Source organism: Stegostoma tigrinum, chromosome 16 (genome assembly GCF_030684315.1).
Source record: "Stegostoma tigrinum isolate sSteTig4 chromosome 16, sSteTig4.hap1, whole genome shotgun sequence".
Lineage (NCBI taxonomy): Eukaryota > Metazoa > Chordata > Chondrichthyes > Orectolobiformes > Stegostomatidae > Stegostoma > Stegostoma tigrinum.
Window position 1 is genome coordinate 10,072,013 of NC_081369.1, and position 22,914 is coordinate 10,094,926.

A 22,914-nucleotide genomic window follows, 5' to 3' on the forward strand; every position below is an offset into this window, starting at 1 on the left:
GGCCTTTACCATGTTTTGTATGTTTAGTTTCCCTATGCACCCCAAGTCCTCCTTCCCCTGCCTGCCCTAAACAGACAACGAAACGTGGCCAAAGAACATGGCTTTCTCACAGATACAGACTCCCAAGATGTTGCTAGGCTATTAAAACCATGTGATATTCCCAGCTGCTCAACATCATGATTGATTTTATCTTGGTAGGTTCTCACCAGCATCTGGACACCTCTGACACTATTATCTTTCCTCATCAGCTCCCTTTTTGATGCCTTCCGTTTTCCTCCTCAGAATATAGGAGGAGGAGCAGGCCATTCAGGCCACTGAGCCAGCCATTCACACTGTCTGCAAATTGAGATCAAACCAAGTGTACGTAATCTCAAAGTGTCACTAATTCTCACTTCTGTCAGAGGCCACCACCAAAGAATGCAAAGGCTGTTTAAAACTTATTTCATTGTCTGCAAGCAACACTGGCAAGGCCAATATTTGATCTGTAATTACCTTTGAGAATCAGGAGGTGAGCCACCTTCCTGAACTGGCGCAATCCATCCAGTGTAACTACACCCACAATGCTATTAGAAAGACTTCCAGGAACGGTGTCAGATACATAAGTCAGTGGTGACTAACACAGGGCATGAATGGAAAATTACTGTTGTGCCCATTTTTGTCTGCTTCCTGAAAGACAGGTCAGCTTAACATTTTCCTCAATGTCCAGAACAGCCTCACCAGCTTTATAAACACCTGCATACAGGTCTAAGGACTGATCTTTACCATTCGATGCTGCACCAAGACGTGGCATTTAGGTCACTGGAACACCTTATCAAATGTATACTAAACCATCCAGTGTCACATTCAGACTTCGACTTGCGCAAGCAGAAATTTAATTTGATGATTTTATTAATGTCATTTACAAATGGCTTCATATTTTAATTGTGATCCTCTAATATCAATCATTCACCCAGTAGATTTTAGAACGTTTTTCAGTGAAGCTTACTTTTGGAACTCTCCGCCAGAACATCAATTTCCTTCGGCTTCGCCTTTTCTCCTTCATCTTTCCCACCTTTACATTCTGTTGAATCACATTTGCATCTTTTCTCAGTGCTGGAACATGCGTGCGCATGGTTGTCATGCTCCTTCACATCACCCTCCTGCTCATCTGCATCATTATCGGAAGCTGCGAGGAAATGCAGTTTTAAGCCAGTAAAATTGGACAGAAGCAGGAACATGGCCTCAGAACAGAACAGCTCCATACACTTGGCCAGAATGTCAGGGAGGCCATCTTCCTCTGCTTGATCATAGCATCTGTAAAACAAAGAGGTAATACCACAGTACGTGTCATATACAGAACCAGATAGCAATATTTCAATAGAGATAATGGGAACTGCAGATGCTGGAGAATCCAAGAAAACATATGTGAAGCTGGATGAACACAGCAGGGCAATAAAGGGTCTAGGCCCGAAACGTCAGCTTTTGTGCTGCTGAGATGCCGCTTGGCCTGTTGTGTTCATCCAGCTTCACACTTTGTTATCTAGCAGTATTTCAATGCGAAGTTTGTCATTTATTTTAGTAGTACAGTGGTATCTTTCATTATTCTGAGATCAGTAACACACCTCAGTATTGTTCAGGCTTCTCATAATACCTATGCATAAAAAGATCTGGTTACGTAATTCAACATTAGAAGGACATTTCATTTACATCAGGGCAGAGATGCAAGCTGAGGCTAAGCTTTCAGTTCAAATTCAATGAAAATGGGCAGAAATTAATGGACAGACCATGCACATGTCAGATGATGGCAAACAAAGAGGCAGAATCAGGAGACAGAGAGAAAGGGGAAGACTTTCTCCACAGCCAGGTTCAAGATGAGGGGCCACAGGTTTAGGGGAGATGTGAGGAAAACCGTTTTTACCCAGAGGTTGACGATGATCAGGAACACGCTGCCTGGGAAGGATGCAGAGGCAAATTGGCTCACACCCTTTACAAAGCACCTGGATGAGCACTTGGCACATCGAAGCATTCAAGGCTATGGGCCGAGTGCTGATAAATGAAATTAAGTTGAAGGTCAGGTGTTTCTCACTTGTCAATGCTGACTCAATGGCCAAAGGGCCTCTTCTGCAGAATGTGATTCCATGAGCCCAAAGGGAGCAAGTCCAAGGTCAAAACTGGAAGCTTAATTTTCACAGAGATCAATGTGATTCTTCTCTGTTTCACAAATAATCCAGAATACCACATTGTCATAACAGACCAAATGGAAAGATAAAAGGTTTCTCAATCATGATATGAACAACTATGCAGTAATAGGATTTTTCTTTTAAAAGACACACGGAGAGATATATCTAATTTCCCCAGGACAACCCAGTTGTGTAAGCAAATGCTTGAGCCTTCTTCCCATCAGATCTGTTAATGATACAAAATAATTCAGAGCAAGGTAGTGTGTAACAACAACAACATCATAAAAATAGTGCTCAATTGTACATCTATGTAGAACTCCTCACTCATACTGTGGTGAGGAATGAAAGGATCAAAAGCAAGCCCATCATTCAATATTACAAATCTGCCAGCAAGGCCTGTGAATCTCATTTACTTTACATGTGTAAAAAAAAAGTTTGATATTGAAATTACATAAACGTTTAATGCTTTAGTACTTACATACTGTCATGCAAACAATAATGTTTTGCTCTCTCTTGTTCCAGGTTTGGATCACCAGGGTTTGTTAGTGAAGTGAAAGGTTGCAGAAATTTACCGTTGCATCTGCTCCACCGACACTTTTTCTCAACATGAACTACTGGTTAACTGGGCCTTCGATCACTTTACAGCTCTAAATTCATTAGTGCTAATGCTCTCAGACTTTTGATTCACTCACCTCTTGTTGGCAGGTCCTCTTCTCTTCCACTTAATCTGTGAGCTTTGCAAAGCCTCACAAACCATCTGAAACTTTTCTTTCTGCATAAGTGGAGGAAAATGCAGCTGTTACAGGGTGCCGACATGGTCATGGCAGTTCAAATGTATGGTGCGTTACTGTAGAAAATAAACTATTTACTCCATTGAATAGCACAGCAAGGAGGTCATGTGGTACTATGTTTAGAGTCACTGCCCCTAAGACAGAAGTTTCAGATTCAAAAGATCCACTCTAGGACTCGATGGCCACTGAAGCTAAGTTCATAATGGAGACAACAAGTTGAACAGCAGCTTGTTAATTCTTGTAATACACACTAATTGCAAACAGTAAAACAATAATGACATTTCTGGCCAGGCATTTGATCCGAAGAAATTTGATCCTCCACAACCGTTATCCATTGGTCCTGGGTTCAATATGCATGTAAAGGTATATTTTGTCACAGCAACTCTTTGAGGGCCAGGTGGCTAGCCACTCAGTGTGGATTCAGAACCTGCCTCCTTACTCTCCCATAAAGGAGGCTGTGGCAACACCGTGACACAGCCTCCTTTTTGACACAAAGCTGAAACAACAAGTGTGTGGTTCATATCTATGGTACCGACTGAATATAGTTCATTAGCAGGAGATATTTTGGGTCATTCTATGATCATGAAAGGTTCCGTGTAAATGCAAATTCTTTCTAAATAAACTGATGTACAGAAGCAGAAAAACAGGCAAGATCACAACCAGCACATTTAATAATTTGCAACTCTGACTCTATGGTGGCAATTTAAAGAATGACAACTGTTTGTTGAGCTTCTTACCAAATTGACACCGCAACAGTCCCTTTGTCAGGTCTTATTCCTATAACTGATCTGAACACATTACTTTTCACATTTTTCACGCTATCAAATAATCAGTTCTATGGTGCAAGAATATGTATTGCAACAATAGAATACATTTCACGAGTGTTTCTTCAATTTCTCTGAAAATGTACCAAGATAATCTGGCTGAGGCAAAAATTGCTTTAAATACCTTAGCTACGCTGTGCAATTCCGTAAAGTTGAAAGACGTTTGCTTACTCTAAAATCATACCATACAGCTTCAAATCATAATACCGACAAATAAACCCAATAGTCTGTCAGTGGGTGTTCATGCTTAGCTTGAACAAAAGAATCCTCCTGCATTCGGTTCAACAACTCTGGGATAAGACTCTTCTCCCTTCAGTATCATGTTTACTACAGCCTTCTTGACGGGACAGTTAGTTTCCAAATGCCAGATAGTCTTCCGTATCTGTATTCTTATCAAATGTTGGCACTGAAATTGGAGAAGTTTATTAGATTCCCTACAGTGTGGAAACAGGCCCTTCGGCCCCACAGGTCCACACCACCCCTTGAAGCATCCAACCCAGACCCATCCCCCTATCACCCACACACCCCTGAACACTATGGGCAATTTAGCATGGCCGATCCACCTAGCCTTTCATCTTTGGACTGTGGGAGGAAACCGGAGCACCCGGAGGAAACCCACGCAGGCACGGGGAGAATGTGCAAACTCCACACAGACAGTCGCCCGAGGCTAGAATCGAACCCGGGTCCCGGGCACCGTGAGGCTGCAGTGCTAACCACTGAGCCACCGTGCCCCACTAAAAACATCCTCACCTTCCCGTCTGGAGATGATTACTTTAAATTAAACTATGACATCTATACAGGACAAACATTATTAAAAAAAAATGAAAACAACTCAACACCTCTTACTTATACCTGAACAAAGAAATTAATTCACCTCAGTACAAACATCACTAAAACACGTCCATTTTCCTATCCAGGCTGCACGAATATTTTTTAATGAGTTCTTGTTTTATAAAAAAATTCAATCCTGGACTGAATTTTCACCTTTAAAAAATTCTTTAGAAGGATCTCTGATTCTTCCTCAAACTCCTCCTGGATGTGGGCTTGAGTTGAAACACTGAGGTAAATTGGATTGATCCAGTCATAAAGATTTTTTTCCTGAAACACAATAAAAAGAAGCACTTCTTAAAACCTAATACTTTGACGATCAGTTATGTTATGTGTCCTAACAGTGTATTGTAATGCTCCTGAGAAGCCTCTTGGCATTTTTATAATGTTAAACGTAAGGAACAGCACAGTGGGTCAGCAGTTAGCACTGCTGCTTCACAGTGCTAGAGTCCTGGGTTCAACTCCACCCTTGGGCAACTGTCTGCGTGGAGTTTTCTCATTCTCCCCATATCTGCATGGGTTTCCTCCAGGTTTTCCAGAGATGTGCAGGTTAGGTAGATTGGCCATGGGAAATGCAGGGTTTGAGACAGGCAGACCTGGGTAGGATGCTCTTCAGATGGGGTCAACCCAGACTCAATGGGCCAAATAGCCTGCTTCCAGAGTGTAGGGATTCTATCATTTTAACATGATATCCCAGAATAAAATGTTGCTGTTGGTGCTCTTTCTGCACCATAACAGCCTACTTGTGAGATGTTCCAGAGCTTTTCACAAATTAATAAGACACTCATACGAGATCACAGTGCAAGTGTTTTAATTATTGAATAATGAGATCATTTCTTGTTATTGATAAATGTTTCAAAGATTTCTCGTAATTGAAGTCTGGCATTGCACTAGGTTGTAACCAGTGATAATGGGAACTGCAGGTGCCGGAGAATCCAAGATAACAAAGTGTGAAGCTAGATAAACACAGCAGGCCAAGCAGCATCTTAGGAGCACAAACGCTGATGTTTCGGGCATAGGCCCTTCTTCAGAGAGGGGGATGGGGAGAGGGAACTCGAATAAATAGGGAGAGAGGGGGAGGCGGACTGAAGATGGAGAGAAAAGAAGATAGGTAGAGAGGAGATTATAGGTGAGTTCAGAGGTAGGGAGGGGACAGGTCAGTCCAGGGAAGACGGACAGGTCAAGGAGGCAGGATGAGGTGGTAGGTAGGAAATGGAGGTGCGGCTTGAGGTGGGAGGAAGGGATGGGTGAGAGGAAGAACAGGTTAGGGAAGCGGAGATAGGCTTAGACAGATTTTTCCATCCCCACCTTTGTCTGCCTTCCGGAGAGACCACTCTCTCCACGACTCCCTTGTCTGCTCCACACTCCCCTCCAACCCCACCACTCCCGGCACCTTCCCCTGCAACCGCAGGAAATGCTACACTTGCCCCCACACCTACTCCCTCAGCCCCATCCCAGGCCCCAAGATGACTTTCCATATCAAGCAGATGTTCACCTGCACATCTGCCAATGTGGTATATTGTATCCACTGTACCCGGTGTGGCTTCCTCTACATTGGGGAAACCAAGCGGAGGCTTGGGGACCGCTTTGCAGAACACCTCCGCTCAGTTCGCAACAAACTACTGCACCTCCCAGTCGCAAACCATTTTAACTCCCCCCTCCCATTCCCCAGACGACATGTCCATTATGGGCCTCCTGCAGTGCCACAATGATGCCACCCGAAGGTTGCCAGAGCAGCAACTCATATTCTGCTTGGGAACCCTGCAGCCCAATGGTATCAATGTGGACTTCACAAGCTTCAAAATCACCCCTTCCCCCACTGCATCCCCAAACCAGCCCAGTTCTTCACCACCCCCCACTGTATCCCAAAACCAGCCCAGCTCGTCCCCACCCCAACTGCATCCCAAAACCAGCCCAGCCTGTCTCCGCTTCCCTAACCTGTTCTTCCTCTCACCTATCCCTTCCTCCCACCTCAAGCCGCACCTCCATTTCCTACCTACCACCTCATCCTGCCTCCTTGACCTGTCCGTCTTCCCTGGACTGACCTATCCCCTCCCTACCTCCTCACCTATACTCTCCTCTCTACCTATCTTCTTTTCTCTCCATCTTCGGTCCGCCTCCCCCTCTCTCCCTATTTATTCGAGTTCCCTCTCCCCAGCTCCCTCTCTGAAGAAGGGTCTAGGCCCGAAACGTCAGCGTTTGTGCTCCTGAGATGCTACTTAGCCTGCTGTGTTGATCCAGCTCCACACTTTGTTATCTTAGGTTGTAACCAGGAACTGGTTCCTACTCATGATGCCTGAGGCCCAAGTGAGATAATGTTAAGTATGCAACAATTAAAGGAACTCAAATAAGCAATGATCACTAGCATACAGATCCCATGTTGTTGGTTAACAAAGAGGGCTACAAAGAGAATTTGCACCATTAGTAGGTGTGTACATCTCGCATTTTTACTACTGCAGGAGCCAGGCCTCAAGCTTGAATAATTCAGAACATGAAAACAGTTTGATAAGATGCATAGATTTCCAGTTTCCTCACAGCTTTTCACTATACCAGGCCATTATGGGGTCACAGGTCCCTCCTTGGAAAGCACTGAGGCGGAGGTTCTTCAATGAATCTTCAAATTCTAAATTAAAATGCAAGATCCAACAAGCTGTACTGAGGCAAAGCTCAAAAATTGGAATACAGTTGGTTCTGATATAATGCGATAGTTCCATTCTTGAGCAACCTCACGTTATAAGAAAATCATGCAACAGCCATGCCATTTAAAATAATGGGGCCGCAATTGCGTTACAGCCAATACAGGTAAGAAAAGTTTGCTTTCTACAAATAGAGGTCTAAATTCTTCAATCGCATTAAAACCAATTCACGCTGAGGAAACCCACATTATATCAGAACCAAATGCATGTATTACAATTTACCAGGAGATCACTGGCTTTATCGGATTATATTTTGAGGACAGTTGCATAAAGATGATGTGGATTCCCTGAAGCATAGAAGACTGAAAGGTGATCTGATTGAGACGCCTGAAAAGGTGAAATGGATTTGTAAAGAAAAACTATTTCCTCTTGTGAAGGAAGTCAAGAATGGAGTCATAATCTTAAAATTAAAGCAAATCTATTTAGGAGGAAAATTAGGAAATAGTTTTTCATACAAGGGATAGCAGAATTATACAAGTCTCTCCACCAAAGGATGTGGATGACGGCTAAATGGGAATTTTAGACACAATGCTACAGGGATTTTGCATCTCATCTCATCTCATCTGCCTTGTATGGAATTGAAATCCCCTCGTCTTGGATTTGAAATAACAATATATTTCACAGCAGCATTCAGCTCCTATTCCCCAAAAGCATGTTATTTTAATCAGACTGAAACTTAAGTATGCTGGTTGTGACCAGGATAGGCAAATCTGCACTTACATCACTTGCAACATGTGGATATCGATTAGAAAGAGGTTCAATGTAACGAGCTGGCCTCTCCAACGATGGGCCATGGAACCAGCCACTAACAGAGAGGCGACACTTCTGCTCCGACAGAACTTCAGATACCTGATTAGGTAAAATTTGCAGCACATTATCAAATTATAAAACTTGGCCAAATATTCTAAGCACTGCACTAAGAAAACAATGTATGATGCCTAATTGTCACGACAACAATGAATGTTCTTGCCAATTGCAAACCCTCCCACACAAGAAATAAAACAGTGGCAATATCTAAAATACCTTGCTATTAGACACAGTAACCAAACCAATACAAAAGCTACAAATCACACTTATAGTGTCAAGTGGCAGTATATATTGCTATTCAAACCCAACAAAGTTGTCATCACAGAAAATCTAAAGATAGTTTATTGGCACATTTAGAGAAAGGACAGCAAAGGAAAGACTTGGGCTCATCAGAAATGCATATGATAACTTTTGTGTCAATGAAGAAGATGTGGGCATCGTTCTTCATGAGTATTTTGTCCCTGTCTTCATTAAGGAGAGAAAGGATGCAGAAATTCAAGATAAGTAGACAAATTACCAGGATTAAAAGGAACTCCTGGTGTTAAAGGGAACAGGGAGGAATTACCAGATGCTTGGAAGATCATTTACTAAACTTCATTACATACAGGCAAGATATCAGAGGATTAGAGGTCTGTGAACGTCGCTCTATTATTCTTCATTGAGAACAAATAATTATTGATCAGGTAATCTGACCTTAGTGACAGGCAAATTATTATAATGCACATTGTGAGATAGCACTAACTGTAACTTGGAAAGGCACATATTAATCAGTAATAGTCAGCATGATTTTGTTAACAGAAAATTGCTTCTTACTAACTTAATTGAATTTTTTGAAGACGTAACAAGGAGGTTGGATGAGGATAGTGCAGTGAGTGAATCTGAGCATGGTATTTGACAGTCCTAAATAGCACATAGGTCAGAAAAATTCAATTCCATCAGAAACAGAGGAATGTGGTGATTTGGATCCAAAATTAACACAGTGGTAGAAAACAACGATTAGCAGATGTATTGGGAATGTAAAACAATTTCCAATTGTGTTCCATAGGCTTCAGCGTCACTGTTTGTGACATACGTTAATGACAGATACAAAGAAGGGAGACATGATGGGAAAATGCAGACAACATAATAGCTGCTGGTAGTGAAGAGGACAATTGTCAACTAAACAGTGATATCAAGAGTTTGGTCAAGTGGCGGGAAATGTGGAAAATAGAATTCATTCCACAGGACTATGAGTGCATGCATTTTGCGAAGGCAAACACAGCAAGTAAATGAATGGGAAGGTGTTGCGAGGGGAACAGGAAGTGTAAGATGTTGGAATGCATGTCAACTGAGCCCCAAACGTGGCAGGGCAGATAGACAAGGTGGTAAAGAAAGCATAAGGAAGGCTTTCCTTTATTGCACAAGGTACTGAATACAAAAGCAGGGATGTAATGCTGGTACTATTTAAGACACTGATCAGGCCACATCTGGAGATTTGTGGACAGCTCTTACAGGAAGAACATATTTGCTCTGTTGACAGCACAGAGGAAATTAACGAAAATGCTGTCAGAGTTTACATTTATGAGAAAAGTTTGGATTGACAAGCATTATTTCCCTAAAAACGGAGAAAGCTGAAGGCTGGCATAAATGGGATAAATAAAATATTGAGGGGTTCTGTTAACGTGGACAAGAAAGGCGCGAATCCCTGAGCAGAGAGGGAAATTACCAGCTAACACAGTCCTAAAGTGATTGTTAGAAGGATAAAAGTGTACATTAGGAAATAAGTGATAACTTGATTATAGGTGTCTGGAATTTGCTGCCCAGTTCCAGTAGTTGAAGCTGAAAACCTCAGTTCATTTACAAGGAACGTCAATCTGCACAAGAAGCACTGTAACCTGCAAGACTATGGACCATGTGCTGGAAAGAGGGATTAGATTGGATGACTAGTTTATTTTGCTGATATGTAAACTATGGGCTGAATAGATCTTTCGGTGCTGCAATGTTTATCTAGTTCTATCCATAAGGGCATAGATCCAACCAAATTTTAATTTACATTTTCCATTTACAGAGTCACAGAGTTCCACTGAGCTGGATTTTGGATATCTAACCTTGATTAATGGGTGGTCAAGTAGAAGTGGGACAAAAAGGAGCCAACAGTGAGAAGTCACACAACACCAGGTTATAGTCCAACAGGTTTATCTGAAATCACAAGATCTTGAAGTGCTCCTTCATCAGGTGAAGTGAGAAGGGAAAGCATGCTTTCTACTTCAGGGCACGTTTCCCCAGATGAGAACTGCAACATGTCTTGAATGGGTAAAAACATTCAAGGGGACAATTAACCGCTGACACACTTAACTGGTGCAACATTTGGTATAACTTTATTCTAGATGTCTATGGACCCAGAATGCATGTAGTCAGTCCAACACAATCACTGCATGCAAAGAATGTGCTTCTGCCGACTGCTCCATTAACTCCCTGACATTCCTTTATCCCCATTCTTCTCACTTAAAGGAATTCACATTGGGAAACCCACTTTCATAACATTACAGGCACTCAAGAAGTATTCCAAAATGAAAACACTTTGTAGAAACATCCTTCAATGTAACTGTACACAAGAAACAAATAGTCTCCATATTATGATGGACAACATGACCACAAATTGTCATCACACAGATTATCATAAATATTGTTAGACCCATACCTGATGGTGAGATAGAGGGGAAACCTCAAAGAAAACTAATGTGTTCCATGAAGGAGTTAGAGATTTGACAATCTGTTGAGGCTGATAATGATCTGTAAAAGACAATTAATTCAGTTGCTTGATCATAAGGCTAATACTCAGACTCATAAACACAGGGTAAATTTATTTCGATGCTATTTATAAAATGTAAAGCAATTTTATGTCCATCTCACAATAGAGTCATGAGACAAAAATTTCTGCCCTCCACCACCACCAATTCTGCACTAACCTTGAATTTGACACTGCAAGAGAAATAAAGACAAATCGATCTATGCATCATCTATATCTGCAATAGGTGCTGGAAATGTTCAACCTTAATGTAGAATTGAGATTTTAGTTGGATTTCAGGCGATTTGACAGAATTCTATTCTAGTTTTTCAATCATAAATCGCCCCTCAGTTAGTGGCAGAAGGCCAGAACTACAGACAAAAAAAGTTTCTGACAGAATCTCTTGTGCACAGACAGTGGCATTCTGGGCACATTGCATGTGATTCCCCTGTTTATGTAATGCAAACATTTTGCATTGTCTAAATCTAATTCTTTCTATCATAAAAGTCATACTGGCCCAGGTATTCTCCACATGGTCAGAAAATTTACTTCTACTCCTGGTTGGATTTGACCTCATTAAGATATGTTTAGATGGTTTCCAAGCTGGAAATTCCTGGACAGGACCTCCAGTCTAATCAGAAATCCATGACTCAATGAACAAAGTAAAACTTTATAAAAGCCATGTCCCACTTGCAATAATTAGTGCATAGTATTCTGTCCAGCCACTGAGACAACTGCCGTTAAAGACAGAGAATGTAAAGCAAACGTGGGGTTAAAGGGGCAGTCGGCTCATGGTAGGATACCATGCAGACAATGGAATGCTTAGGTTAGGTTGGTGTTAGTGGTTGTGGTGTCAGAAACAAGGGGTGGGGGGGGGGGGGGAGATGGTAGAAAAAAGAATAGTGAGGTCCAGTGGCAGGAGGATGGGTTAGATCAGAGAGTGAGCAAGTGTTTGGTCCAGTAGCAGGGGAGCACAGAGTGACATCTGAAGGCAGGGAAGGAGGGTCAGATCCTAGCAGTCATCAGAGGCAGATGCTGGGTGTCAGGTCCTGAAGGGTTCTGACCACCATAGGGAAGGGCTATTGGGTCTGGGGTATCAGTCAGGAGTGGGTGTCGGGTCCAAGAGCTTCAGATCAGGTCCTAGAGGTGCAGCCCAGCCAGGAGGTTGAGGGAGAGTCAGGCTGGTAACACAGTATGTCAGGTCTGGGGCTTCAAGCCAATTGAGGGTGAGATTCTGGGCTTTCAGGCCAGAGGTGCTTGCCAGAATGGTGTAAGGAAGTGATGTTGACAGGGATTGGGGTGGTGGACAGAGGTTGTTGAGTATTGAATCAGGCAATCAATTTAGTACTTACCCAGGAGTTAGAGTTGGTCTTTCATCCTCTAAATTTCATAGGTAATTATTATAACTAATTTTGAATCCCCTAACTCTCCGATGTCAATACTCTTTCAGGGATTTCCAGATGTAGGGAAATTGCCAATCAGAGTCTTCAGTCTGCTAGATAATTCGCATGGATTCTTCTGCGACTGGAATTCTCTAAGATCCTAATGCGCATCTCAATCCACTTTGCTTCCAGCAACTCTCTGGTCATGAGAATATCTGAGCCTCCAATTTTTAATTCCATTAGAAGCTCACCCAAGTCCCATGAGATACATTTATCCTAATGTAACCTCACTGTCCATGAAAACCCCAAATGCTACCATAAGTATCAATTCACATTCCTTGCATTTTCACAGGTGCATTGTGGTAACAGAATGGTTACCCCGAGCATTCAGCCCCAGGATATCCACAAACTTACCAATCTCAACAACCGCCTTTAAGTCAAACGTAAAACTGAAAGCCAGAGTTCTGATGGCAGTCAGATAAACATTTCTGGGATGGAGGCATTGATGGGTCAGGGTTAAAGTGGAACATGCAATTATATTCAGTTAATCCTACTCACCATCGGCACCATAGAGGTCCAAGATTCCACCATCCCTTGTTCCCCATTCAGGAACAAGATATAGGATGAATGCTATCCTCCGCCCTTCTAATTCATCATCGTGACAGAGCAACACATCTGCAACAGCATCGGTTTAAATTTCAGCACAGCTTAAGTGTTTACTTTTCAGTTTTACCAGAGTGACACAATCAGCGTGGGTTCAAATTTCCACACCAATTAAGGTTACCACAAATAACCCTCCTTCTCAACTTTCCTGTCACCTGAAGCATAACAACCCTCAGGTTAAATCACCACTAGTTATCTCCCTTTGAGACAGCAGTCAATGATCAGAGGGCTATGGTGACTTAACTTTCATCTCGCATCCTGTTTCATGTGAGAAAGAACATTTATGCAAAACATAGGTCAGCATCCAAAGCTGGCAGATGCATAAGCCTTAGCATGAAATCTGAGCTTTCCTGTGGAAATTTCAACAAAAAACAACATCAGTTCAGCCTATGGAGATAGTAGAAACTGCCGATGCTGGAGAATCTGAGATAACACGGTGTGAAGCTGTGTGAACACAGCAGGCCAAGCAGCAGAGGAGCAGGAAAGCTTGACGTTTCGGGTTGGGACCCTTTTTCAGAAATGGGGGAGGGGAAGGGGATTCTGAAGTAAATAGGGAGAGGAGGCGGATAGAAGATGGATAAAGGAGATGATAGTGTGAGAGGAGACAGACAGGTCAAAGAGGCGGGGTTAGAGCCAGTGAAGGCGAATGTAGGTGGGGAGTTGGGGGGGTAGGTCAGTACAGGGAGGACGGACAGGTCGGGGGGACGAGATGAGGTTAGTGGGTAGGGGATGGGGTGAGGCTGGAGGTGGGAAGAATGGTTAGGGAGGCGGGGACTAGCTGGGCTGGTTTTGGCTTGTGTTCGGGGGAGGGGAGATTTTGAAGCTTGTGAAGCACACATTGATACCGTTGGGCTGCAGAGTTCCCAAGCAAAACATGAGATGCCGTTGCTGCATCTTTCAGGTGGCATCATTGTGGCACTGCAGGAGGCCAGGATGAACATATCATCTGAGGAGTAGGGGTGGAATTGAAATGGTTTGCGACTGTGTTGTTGTTTGTTGCGAGCAGAGCATAGGTGTTCCGCAAAGTGGTCCCCAAGACTCCATTTGGTTTCCCCGATGTACAGGAGGCCACAACGGGAACAGCAGTATATAACACTGGCAGGGCAGTCAGGTTTGCGGATTTGGTCGACCCATTGTCTCCGCCTGCTCCTGCCCCACCAAACTCATCGCCACCGATCTGGATTCCATTTTCTCCCCCTTGGTCCAGGAACTCCCTACCTACGTTCGTGACACCAACCACGCTCTCCAACTCCTCCAGAACTTCCAATTCCCTGGTCCCCAACACCTCATTTTCACTCTGGACATCCAGTCCCGATATACCTGCATTCCTCATGCAGATGGCCTAAAAACTCAGCTTCTTCCAGTCCCACAGACCCGACTAGTCCCCCTCCACTGACACCCTCATCCGCTTAGCCGAATTCGTCCTCACCCTCAACAACTTCTCCTTTATTTCTTCCCACTTCCTACAGACAAAGGGGGTGGCCATGGGTACCTGTATGGGCCCAAGCTATGCCTGCCTTTTTGTAGGCTACGTGGAACAATCCCTCTTCCAAAGCTACACTATCCCCCATCATCCACTATCATCCTATATCCCCCGTCTCTTCCTCCTTTACATTGAGACCGTTTCAGCGCCACCTTGAGCTCCCATGAGGAGCTCAAACAGTTCAGCCACTTCACTAACACCTTACACTCCAACCTTAAGTTTACCTGGACCATCTCTGACACTTCTCTCTCCTTCCTGGACACCTCTGTCTCCATCTCTGGCATTCACCTGGAAACTGATATCCATTTTAAACCTACCAACTCCCACAACTACCTGGAATGTTCCTCCTGTCACCCAACTTCCTGTAAAAATGCCATCGCCTATTCCCAATTCCTTCACCTCCGCCACATCTGCTCCCAAGATGAGACATTCCACTCCCAAACATCCCAGATGTCCTCTTTTTCTCAAAGCCGCAACTTCCCCTCCACAGTGATCAAAAACGCCCTCAACCACATCTCCCGCATTTCCCGCGACTCATCCCAAACACCCCTATTCGCAATATTAACCAAAACAGAATCCCCCTCGTCCTCACGTACCACCCGACTAACCTCCAAATCCAACGCATCATCCTCCGACATTTCTGCTATCTGCAATCCGACCCCACCACCAAAGGCACTTTTCTCTCCCCACCCTTATGTACTTTCCGGAGGGACCACTCTCTCTGTGACTCCCTTGTCCACTCCACACTCCCTTCCAGCCCCACCATCCCTGGCACTTTTCCCTGCAACCGAAACAAGTGCTACACCTGCCCCTATACCTCCTCCCTCACCCCGATCCCAGGAAGACTTTTCACATCAAACAGATGTTCACCTGCACATCTGTCAATGTTATATACTGCATCCGCCGTTCCCGTTGTGGGCTTCTCTACATCGGGGAAACCAAATGGAGGCTTGGGGACCGCTTTGTGGAACACCTACACTCTGTTCGCAGCAAACAACTACACCTCCCAGTCACGAACCATTTCAATCCCCCCCCACTCCTCAGATGACACATCCATCCTGGACCTCCTGCATTGCCACAATGATGCCACCCAAAAGATGCAGGAACAGCATTTCATATTTCGCTTGGGAAGTCTGCAGCCCAAGGCTATCAATGTGAGCTTCACAAGCTTCAAAATCTCCCCTCCCCCGACCACAAGCCAAAACCAGCCCAGCTAGTCCCCGCCTCCCTAACCATTCCTCCCACCTCAAGCCTCACCCCATCCCCTACCCACTAACCTCATCCCGTCCCCCGACCTGTCCGTCCTCCCTGGACTGACCTATCTGCCCCTAACTTGACAAGGAAGGAGAGGGCAAGATGTGTTTACTAACAGCATCCTACTGGAGAAGAATGATCATTTGAATGTAAAAGCTAGCAGGGTGGAACGTGAGGACAAAGGGAATTGTTAGCATTGTTCAAGGAGGGAGTGCAAGGGATAAGGTAAAAACTGTAGGAAATGGGTCAGGTGTGGCTGAAGGATCCCAACAACCAAAGTGACAGGAAATCCTTAGTTAAAGAAAAAGGAGGATACATCAGGCACATCCCTGTAGAATGTGGTATCAGCAGTACAGATCCAAAAGAGATGGAGAAACTGAGTGAATGGAATGCGGTCCTTAGAGAAAGCAATGTGAGAGGGAAATGTAGTCATTAACTGTGGGAATCAGGCAGTTCATGCTGAATATTGGTGACCAGCCTATCCTGAGAAATGGAATTAGAGAAATCAAGGATGGGAGGGAAAGAGTTACAAAGAACAGAAAAGGATGGAAATTGTAAGAAAATTTGATTAACTTGTCCAATTCCAGATGCCAGAAGGAAGCACCACTGACTTGAGAGGGGGAACTGGAGCAAGGAATGTTCCACATATGCCAAAGGTATAGACATAACTGTGACCATGCAGGGATCAACAGCCACACCTTTGACTTGGAGAAGTGAGACAAGTTAAAGGAGAAATTGTTCAAAGTGACAATGACTTCAGCCAGGTGAAGGATGTTGGTAGTTGTTGTAGGGTGGAAACTGTTGAGGCCTCCTTTGAAGGAAGAAGCAAAGAGCCTTCCAAAAATTCTAATGTAGAGCAGACGCGCAGAGAAATTGCACATATCTCCAACCTCACACCACTTATGTCATGTTCCCTGTTCCTACTACAGTATAAATGAAATGTCACATCTGTAATGGCACAGTGCAATAAAACAATGCCTTTGTGACATCGCATGCACAACAATGCAAGCATACACACTGTTAGAACTCTCACCGAGTTTTCATTACCTTATTTTTATTCTTTTAGAAGTTTTGGTTTGGAGCTGGAAACTATAAGATGACTTTCGACTGTGGAATTACAGCTTGGGTTAAAAGGAAAACAGACCAAACAAGATTTTGTTTATTCATGAGGCCATGCCTGGAAGTTAACTGCAATGTTGTTCCTGAGGAAAAGGTTCTGCAGATACATTGTCACCGGGGAACAGCATTATATTTAAAGAGGGAGCAGAAATTTGCTATTAACAAGATCAGTACCTGGCAATTGGTTCCTGCAATCAGGAAAAGACCTTATCTTCAAGCAGAAGGCAGGTATTGAATCTGGGACCGGATGGAAAAGTCAGTCAGGCAGGGAGTGATCAGACTCTGAATTGCATTCTGGACTTTTGGTTTTTCTGTGAAAAGGAATCTGGCTGTTGATAATACAGCACCAAGATTTAAAAGCTCACTGCCTAATCTCCTATGGACAGTTCATAGTTTTCTGTCCTCTGAGCTTCTAAGTTTAAAGTATTACCAACTTTACCTGAGTGAACTGAAAAACTGAACCTGATCAGTATCTTCAGAAAATCAAACAAGAAAATATCATATATGCTTATGGAACCATTATCGTAACCATTTATATAATCTGGCCAGTTGTCTGATTTGGTTTTATTTGTCCCATAACAGTGTTTGCCACTTTGCAATGAATGGGGCTGGAAACAAATGATCTTTGGCTCATAGAATAGACAAATTAGATTACTCTATTGCTTAATTTTGCTCGACTAAAGTCACTATGTTGTTAATAAATTGTGAAGCCTTTTGTTGAAGGTACGTCCGTGTCTGAAATTGATCATTTGTTAACATGGGATTGGTTCCTCGAAATTATAAAATCATGATGAGCATTGATCAGATGAATAACCATTGTCTCTTTCCCAGGGTAGGGGAGTCCAAAACGAGGGGGCAAAGGTTTAGGCTGAGAGGGGAAGGTTTAAAAGGGACCTCTAGGAACTTTTTCAAGCAGAGGGTGGTGCGTGTTTAGAATGAGGTGTCAGAGGAAATGGTGGAGACTGGTACAATAACAACATTTAAAAGGCTGGGTGGACACATGAAAAGAAGATATGGGCCAAATGCTGCTAAATGGAGCAGTTTGGGATATCTGGTCTGCATCGATGAGTTGGTTGAAGGGTCCATTTCTGTGCTGCACAATTCTGTGACTCTAAAACTCGAGGAACTACTGGGCTCAATTTTGAGGATCTTTGAAGGTTTCAATTTGACACTGTTATAAATGGAGAGATGGAAAGGCAGATTTGGTTTGGCTATCTGTCTCCATGTCATAGAAATGAAAACACCCAGTAAAATAATATATATCAAATACACTCAGTGTAAAACACTATTTACTGAATTTTGTATACCTGTGTATTCATATTTAGCACAGGACAAATCGACTGTGCTTTCTAGTTTTATACCAATAACATCTGATAACCATGTCCGAAAATCTTCAAACAGAACCTTCCTACAAAGAGAAAAATAGACACATTTTGAAGTTCTTGTATTGTGTAAAGCAATGGCAATGAGATACAAACTCTGTAGTCATTCAAAATATTTCTGGAGTAAGTCCAAAGGAATTTCTCTTTATAATTACACATTATGGACAGTTTTCTCACTGACATTGTTGGAGGAAGCATAATGTAATCAGGCATTGAAAGGACCAGTGAATGCCTCAAAAAGCCAAGTTAATCGAGGGTCTGAGAGAAAGCATTTTGTGGAGATCAAAGTAGTGACTGTGGCTGGAACACTTACTAACAGCATGGAGTGTAAGGTTAATATAAATAAATATGAAAATTAAGGATTATATTATTCAATCTGAGCCACAGTAAGCGCCTGGTGCATAAGGCTAAAGGAGAAAACATTTTTGGAAAAAGGCAGAAAACATATTTGCAAGTGATTGAAAGAGTTTGCACTGAAGAAACAGCTGCTTGCAAAAATCAAAACCAAATAAAAGCAACAATAACTAGGTTTCTGTACATTAACATGGCTGAAACCAATTTGATTCTTAAAATTTTATCAAAAATAGTTTACTTTCTGCCATTACCTCTTCCAACTCGGTTATTTCATATGACATTTCAGCCAATTGTGCAGCGGCAGCCCATTTTCAGTGGCGTCAACTTCACTTCCACACTAGCTCCCACAACATATACAAAGCATACCCATGACCCTTCAACTTAAAATCTATGCTGCAACAAGGAAAACTTGTTTGAAAACACACTGCATTTCAGTCCAAAAACCTGGTTCAAACTGTGCCCTGAGCAAGCTTGGAAAAGTGACTCACCTTAATGCTGCAAGGTGATATTCTTTCTTCTTCCGAAGGTCATCAGACTGTCAGAGGAATGGAACATTTTATATTTATGTCTAAAACCTCAACATATTTTTTCAGGCTGAAAATTTGTATCTTGTACCTCTCCTTATTATCTATATCTGGAACGCAATTAGTTATGAATGTTCACATGTACAATCTCACTCTGTCAACACCGAAGGAAAATTTATGCTCAGAATCACACCTCACCAATGTTTACAGATAGCCATTTCAGACATCACGATTTGGAGATTCATTGTGGATTTTTCTGCCCAGTTTCTGCGAAATATACTGACACATATGCAAATATTAAAAAATCCCACAATCTACGATCTGCCCTAGATTATATATGTCCACTGTTGCTGTAGATGTATAGATTAACAGGTAATTTGTTTGTTGTACATCATTATGGAAAGGCTGTTTTAACATCCAATCACTTCATTCTATGCTATTCCTGCATGTCTACTGAACAAAAATCACCATAACTAATGCTATGCCAGGGTTTGCACTCTACTGTGATAACCTCATCTACATCACCGCAAGAATATTGCTGCACAAAAACCTCCCGATATTACAACAGTGACTGCGCTTCAACAGTTTTAGTGGCTATAAAAGGCTTTAAGGTCTTCAGTGATTGTGAAAAGACATTACATGAATGCAAATTAATCAATTCTCTCCTTCATCTCACTTTATTACTTCAATGTGCCAACTCCACTTGAGTCCTTCATTATACCACAGTATCTGATCCTTCTGCCATACAGAAAATCTCTGAGCTTTCATTATTTCTAAATAATCATAGAATCATGTGGTCCTTTCACTCAATACAGTCAGCAAATAATGAAACCATTAACTCCATGGCCCAGTCTGATTGTTGTGCAAATTATCAAAATTTCCTGCCCATTTGCGATCTCTCTCCTCCCAAACATTTGCTTCACACAATCTCCTTCTTACCTGCTTGAATTTATAGAGATCGTTTGATTTTTCATAGAAGTTCAGCTGTAGAAGCTCTTTGTGAAGACCCTCCAGGAATCTTTGACTCTGGATAAAATTTGATATCACACAATGTGCAAATGGCTGTGTGCCTACTACGAGACCTTTCTCTGTGAAGCGAGGAACAAAGATTGCAGTTAGTACCTTGGCAAGGAGCAGTTTTGCTACAATAAATTATAGAAAAGTAGTATATCATTAGCATTAGGCATCCGCAAAAATAAAATATAAATTAAATTTCCAGACCTTTAAAGACTTTGAAGAAGAAATATTTGTACACCATTACACTGGTATTCTCTCATTTATACTGCCTGGTTTGACGGGAATTTTCCAGGCTAGATATGCTGAGTTCTCTTTCTGACCATTAGTGTTTGAATGCACAAATTGTGGCAGTTAGTTCATTTACACTCCCTTTGCCTTTACATGAAATATAAAATATGCTCAAGAAGTCCAATAGGCTTCCTGTGCACTTTATGTCATAGCTTTGACAGAAGGGTTGCACCAAATTATTTAACCCAGCCCCTGATGAGGCTGCAACCTCTGAAAATTTCATACCACTTCTCTCCAAAGGCAGTTGAAAACCAGATGCCAGATCCATACTGGAATCTTTGTGACAAGATTATAGCAGAGCTTGCTTCTCAGCAATTCTACTATCAATACAGAAATCAACCATAAATGAACACAAATCCATCCCTGAATTGTATGCCTAAAACTTTGTTTCCTTGGGGCATGAAGAAACCACTAACCTGCAAAAGTACATATTGATAGGTAATATCTATATTCTCTAACTTCTGTCTTTCTGTCTACCCACTAAACTTTTTGCCCATGTTGCTAGATTTTGAAGCTCAATTACATTTCCTCATGAAATACTTGATGTTTTCTGGTAAGCCATTTTGTAAGACAACTTATCAAATGCCTTTTGAAAAATCCAGACACGGATCATAACATATTCCTTTCTCCATCCTGCTATCTCTGCAAACTAAAATCCTGTTAAATTTGTAAAATATGACATTCTTTTGACCACTCCAACCTGATTGGCCTTCATTAACCCACACATTTGAGTATTCACCAATTATATCTTGAATTGTTGCCATTCAAAACTTTGTTTCTTTTTTATTAAAAAACTTTCACAGTATTGTCACTATTGTTATGTAGTCACAGACAGCATTTCCCACAACAAGCTCTCAAACATACCACAGACACAAATGGCCAATGTATTCATTTTCAGTGGAGTGGTTATGGGATAAATGTTGTATGGAACAGTAGTGGACCCCCCTGCTCTACCCCAACCAATGCAGTCAGCTCTAACTTTCACTGAACACAGGGTTGGATTTCATGGTTATCAGTGAAACAATAACACTCACTACTAATCTCAGCAAGCTGCCCACAAAGAAATAGTAATTTATGTGGCATGGCTTTCCACCTTCTCAACATTACTCTGAATCTGGTGCCAAATCCAAAATCCAACAGTGATATCATTGAGAATGGTAATCAGAGAGTAGTATTTTCATCCACAGCAAAGTAGCATGCAAAATCAAATCAAATTTTCACTTTTGATCAAAACTTTGTTGACAGCAAAATAAATTACCACAAAATATAGATGGGATGTAACTGTAAAGTGCAAAGTTTTTAAACTTTTTTCAGCATAAAATGTTTCAAACGTAAAGAAATTTGGCAATCTACAATATAAAATTAATTTTCCACCGACACTGAACTGTTCAGCAATTTCAGCGTGGGAGATCAGATTAAGCCCAGTTACATCTGAATCAACAACGTGTAATCTTGTCAAAGACATTTACAGCGACATTCAGTAAAAATTTGTCAGTCCAGTAACTCATTGATTTCAAAACAGGGAACTTCAACAACATGCCGTGCAGGGAAATGAAATCACGAACAGAAACTTGTGTATTTCATCATTTAACTGCACACATACGACCTTCAGATATTCCTGTTAAAATCAGAAGCACGACAATGAATAAACTGTCGCAATTTGCGATCACAAAATCACGGCGAATGTGCCAGCTAAAGCCAAGACACCGCCAATAAACCACTCTATCAATACTGCATCATATACTTTAAACACGAAAACAAAAAAAAAGTCAAAGGACCCGAACTGTTAATTCTGTTTTCTCTGCACAGAAGCTGCCAGACCTGCTGAGTTTTTTCCAGCAATTTCTGACTGTGTTTCTGCATTGTGCTTCATCGTGTTCTAGCCAACGCAGAAGAATATCCAATGAACTAACACAGCATTTGCATTGTTTCGCCGGGCTCGGTTAGTCTGAGCTCCCCTTTTTTCCAGCCTACTGCCCTCCCTTGGCTGTTATGCAAACCCCTCGCTTCCTCTCACCATGTGAGTACTCGAGTCCCCGGCTCCAGGCCTCGCTCACACGCTCCTTCGTTTCCAACAGCAATGGGTTCAGCTCTGCAACCTCCCTATCCTTTAGCTGTCTCTTCCCTCCGACCCCACTTCCCAGGTCACTCCGCACCCTCTTGGAGCTCATTCCAAGCCCGGACCAGATGTTCCAAACTCAGGGCATCACCTGCAGTCGCTGTCTCGCCTCCGACTACATTTCCCGGCAACACTCACCTCGTCGATTGAAACAATTCTTTCCTGTAACAGCGCCACCTGCAGACTGCAGCGGTGTTGTATTCTCCAGAGAGTGGCGCCATTTCAGTCCGACAGTGGAGTTGTGAGACAGTGCATTCCCAGTGGTAGCAGGCGGGATTGCAGTCACTGTGATTTTAGTTCGTCTTTTGCTGCCGATATTTTTAGTCAATTTGAAGCCATACCTCCAATATCAAGGAAAAAACAGAAGTTGCTGGAAGCTCAGCAGGTCTGGCAGCATCTGTTAAGAAAAATCAGAGTTAACGTTTGGTAGCTGGTGACCCTTCTTCAGAACAGGGAA

The 22,914-nt window shown here is 42.5% G+C and overlaps 1 protein-coding gene across 2 annotated transcripts in view; it reads right to left on the reverse strand.

Annotated features, from left to right (window-relative positions):
* LOC125460074 (prolyl 3-hydroxylase OGFOD1) overlaps positions 1–22,600 on the reverse strand; it is a 32,262-nt gene extending 9,662 nt beyond the window's left edge. Inside the window, exons 1-10 of one of the 2 annotated variants that reach the window (XM_048547171.2) lie at positions 22,356–22,600; positions 19,973–20,121; positions 18,998–19,044; positions 18,081–18,181; positions 12,813–12,929; positions 10,786–10,877; positions 8,019–8,147; positions 4,759–4,872; positions 2,852–2,931; positions 986–1,293 (exon numbers count right to left, since the gene is read on the reverse strand). In XM_048547171.2, coding sequence (XP_048403128.2) covers positions 986–1,293; positions 2,852–2,931; positions 4,759–4,872; positions 8,019–8,147; positions 10,786–10,877; positions 12,813–12,929; positions 18,081–18,181; positions 18,998–19,044; positions 19,973–20,121; positions 22,356–22,509 — 1,291 coding nt within the window. In that variant the 5' untranslated portion in view covers positions 22,510–22,600. Of the gene's footprint in view, positions 1–985; positions 1,294–2,851; positions 2,932–4,758; positions 4,873–8,018; positions 8,148–10,785; positions 10,878–12,812; positions 12,930–18,080; positions 18,182–18,997; positions 19,045–19,972; positions 20,122–22,355 lie in introns of those variants that run through there. The other variant, XM_048547172.2, reaches the window with a different exon arrangement.
* Between the last annotated feature and the right edge of the window lie 314 nt (positions 22,601–22,914).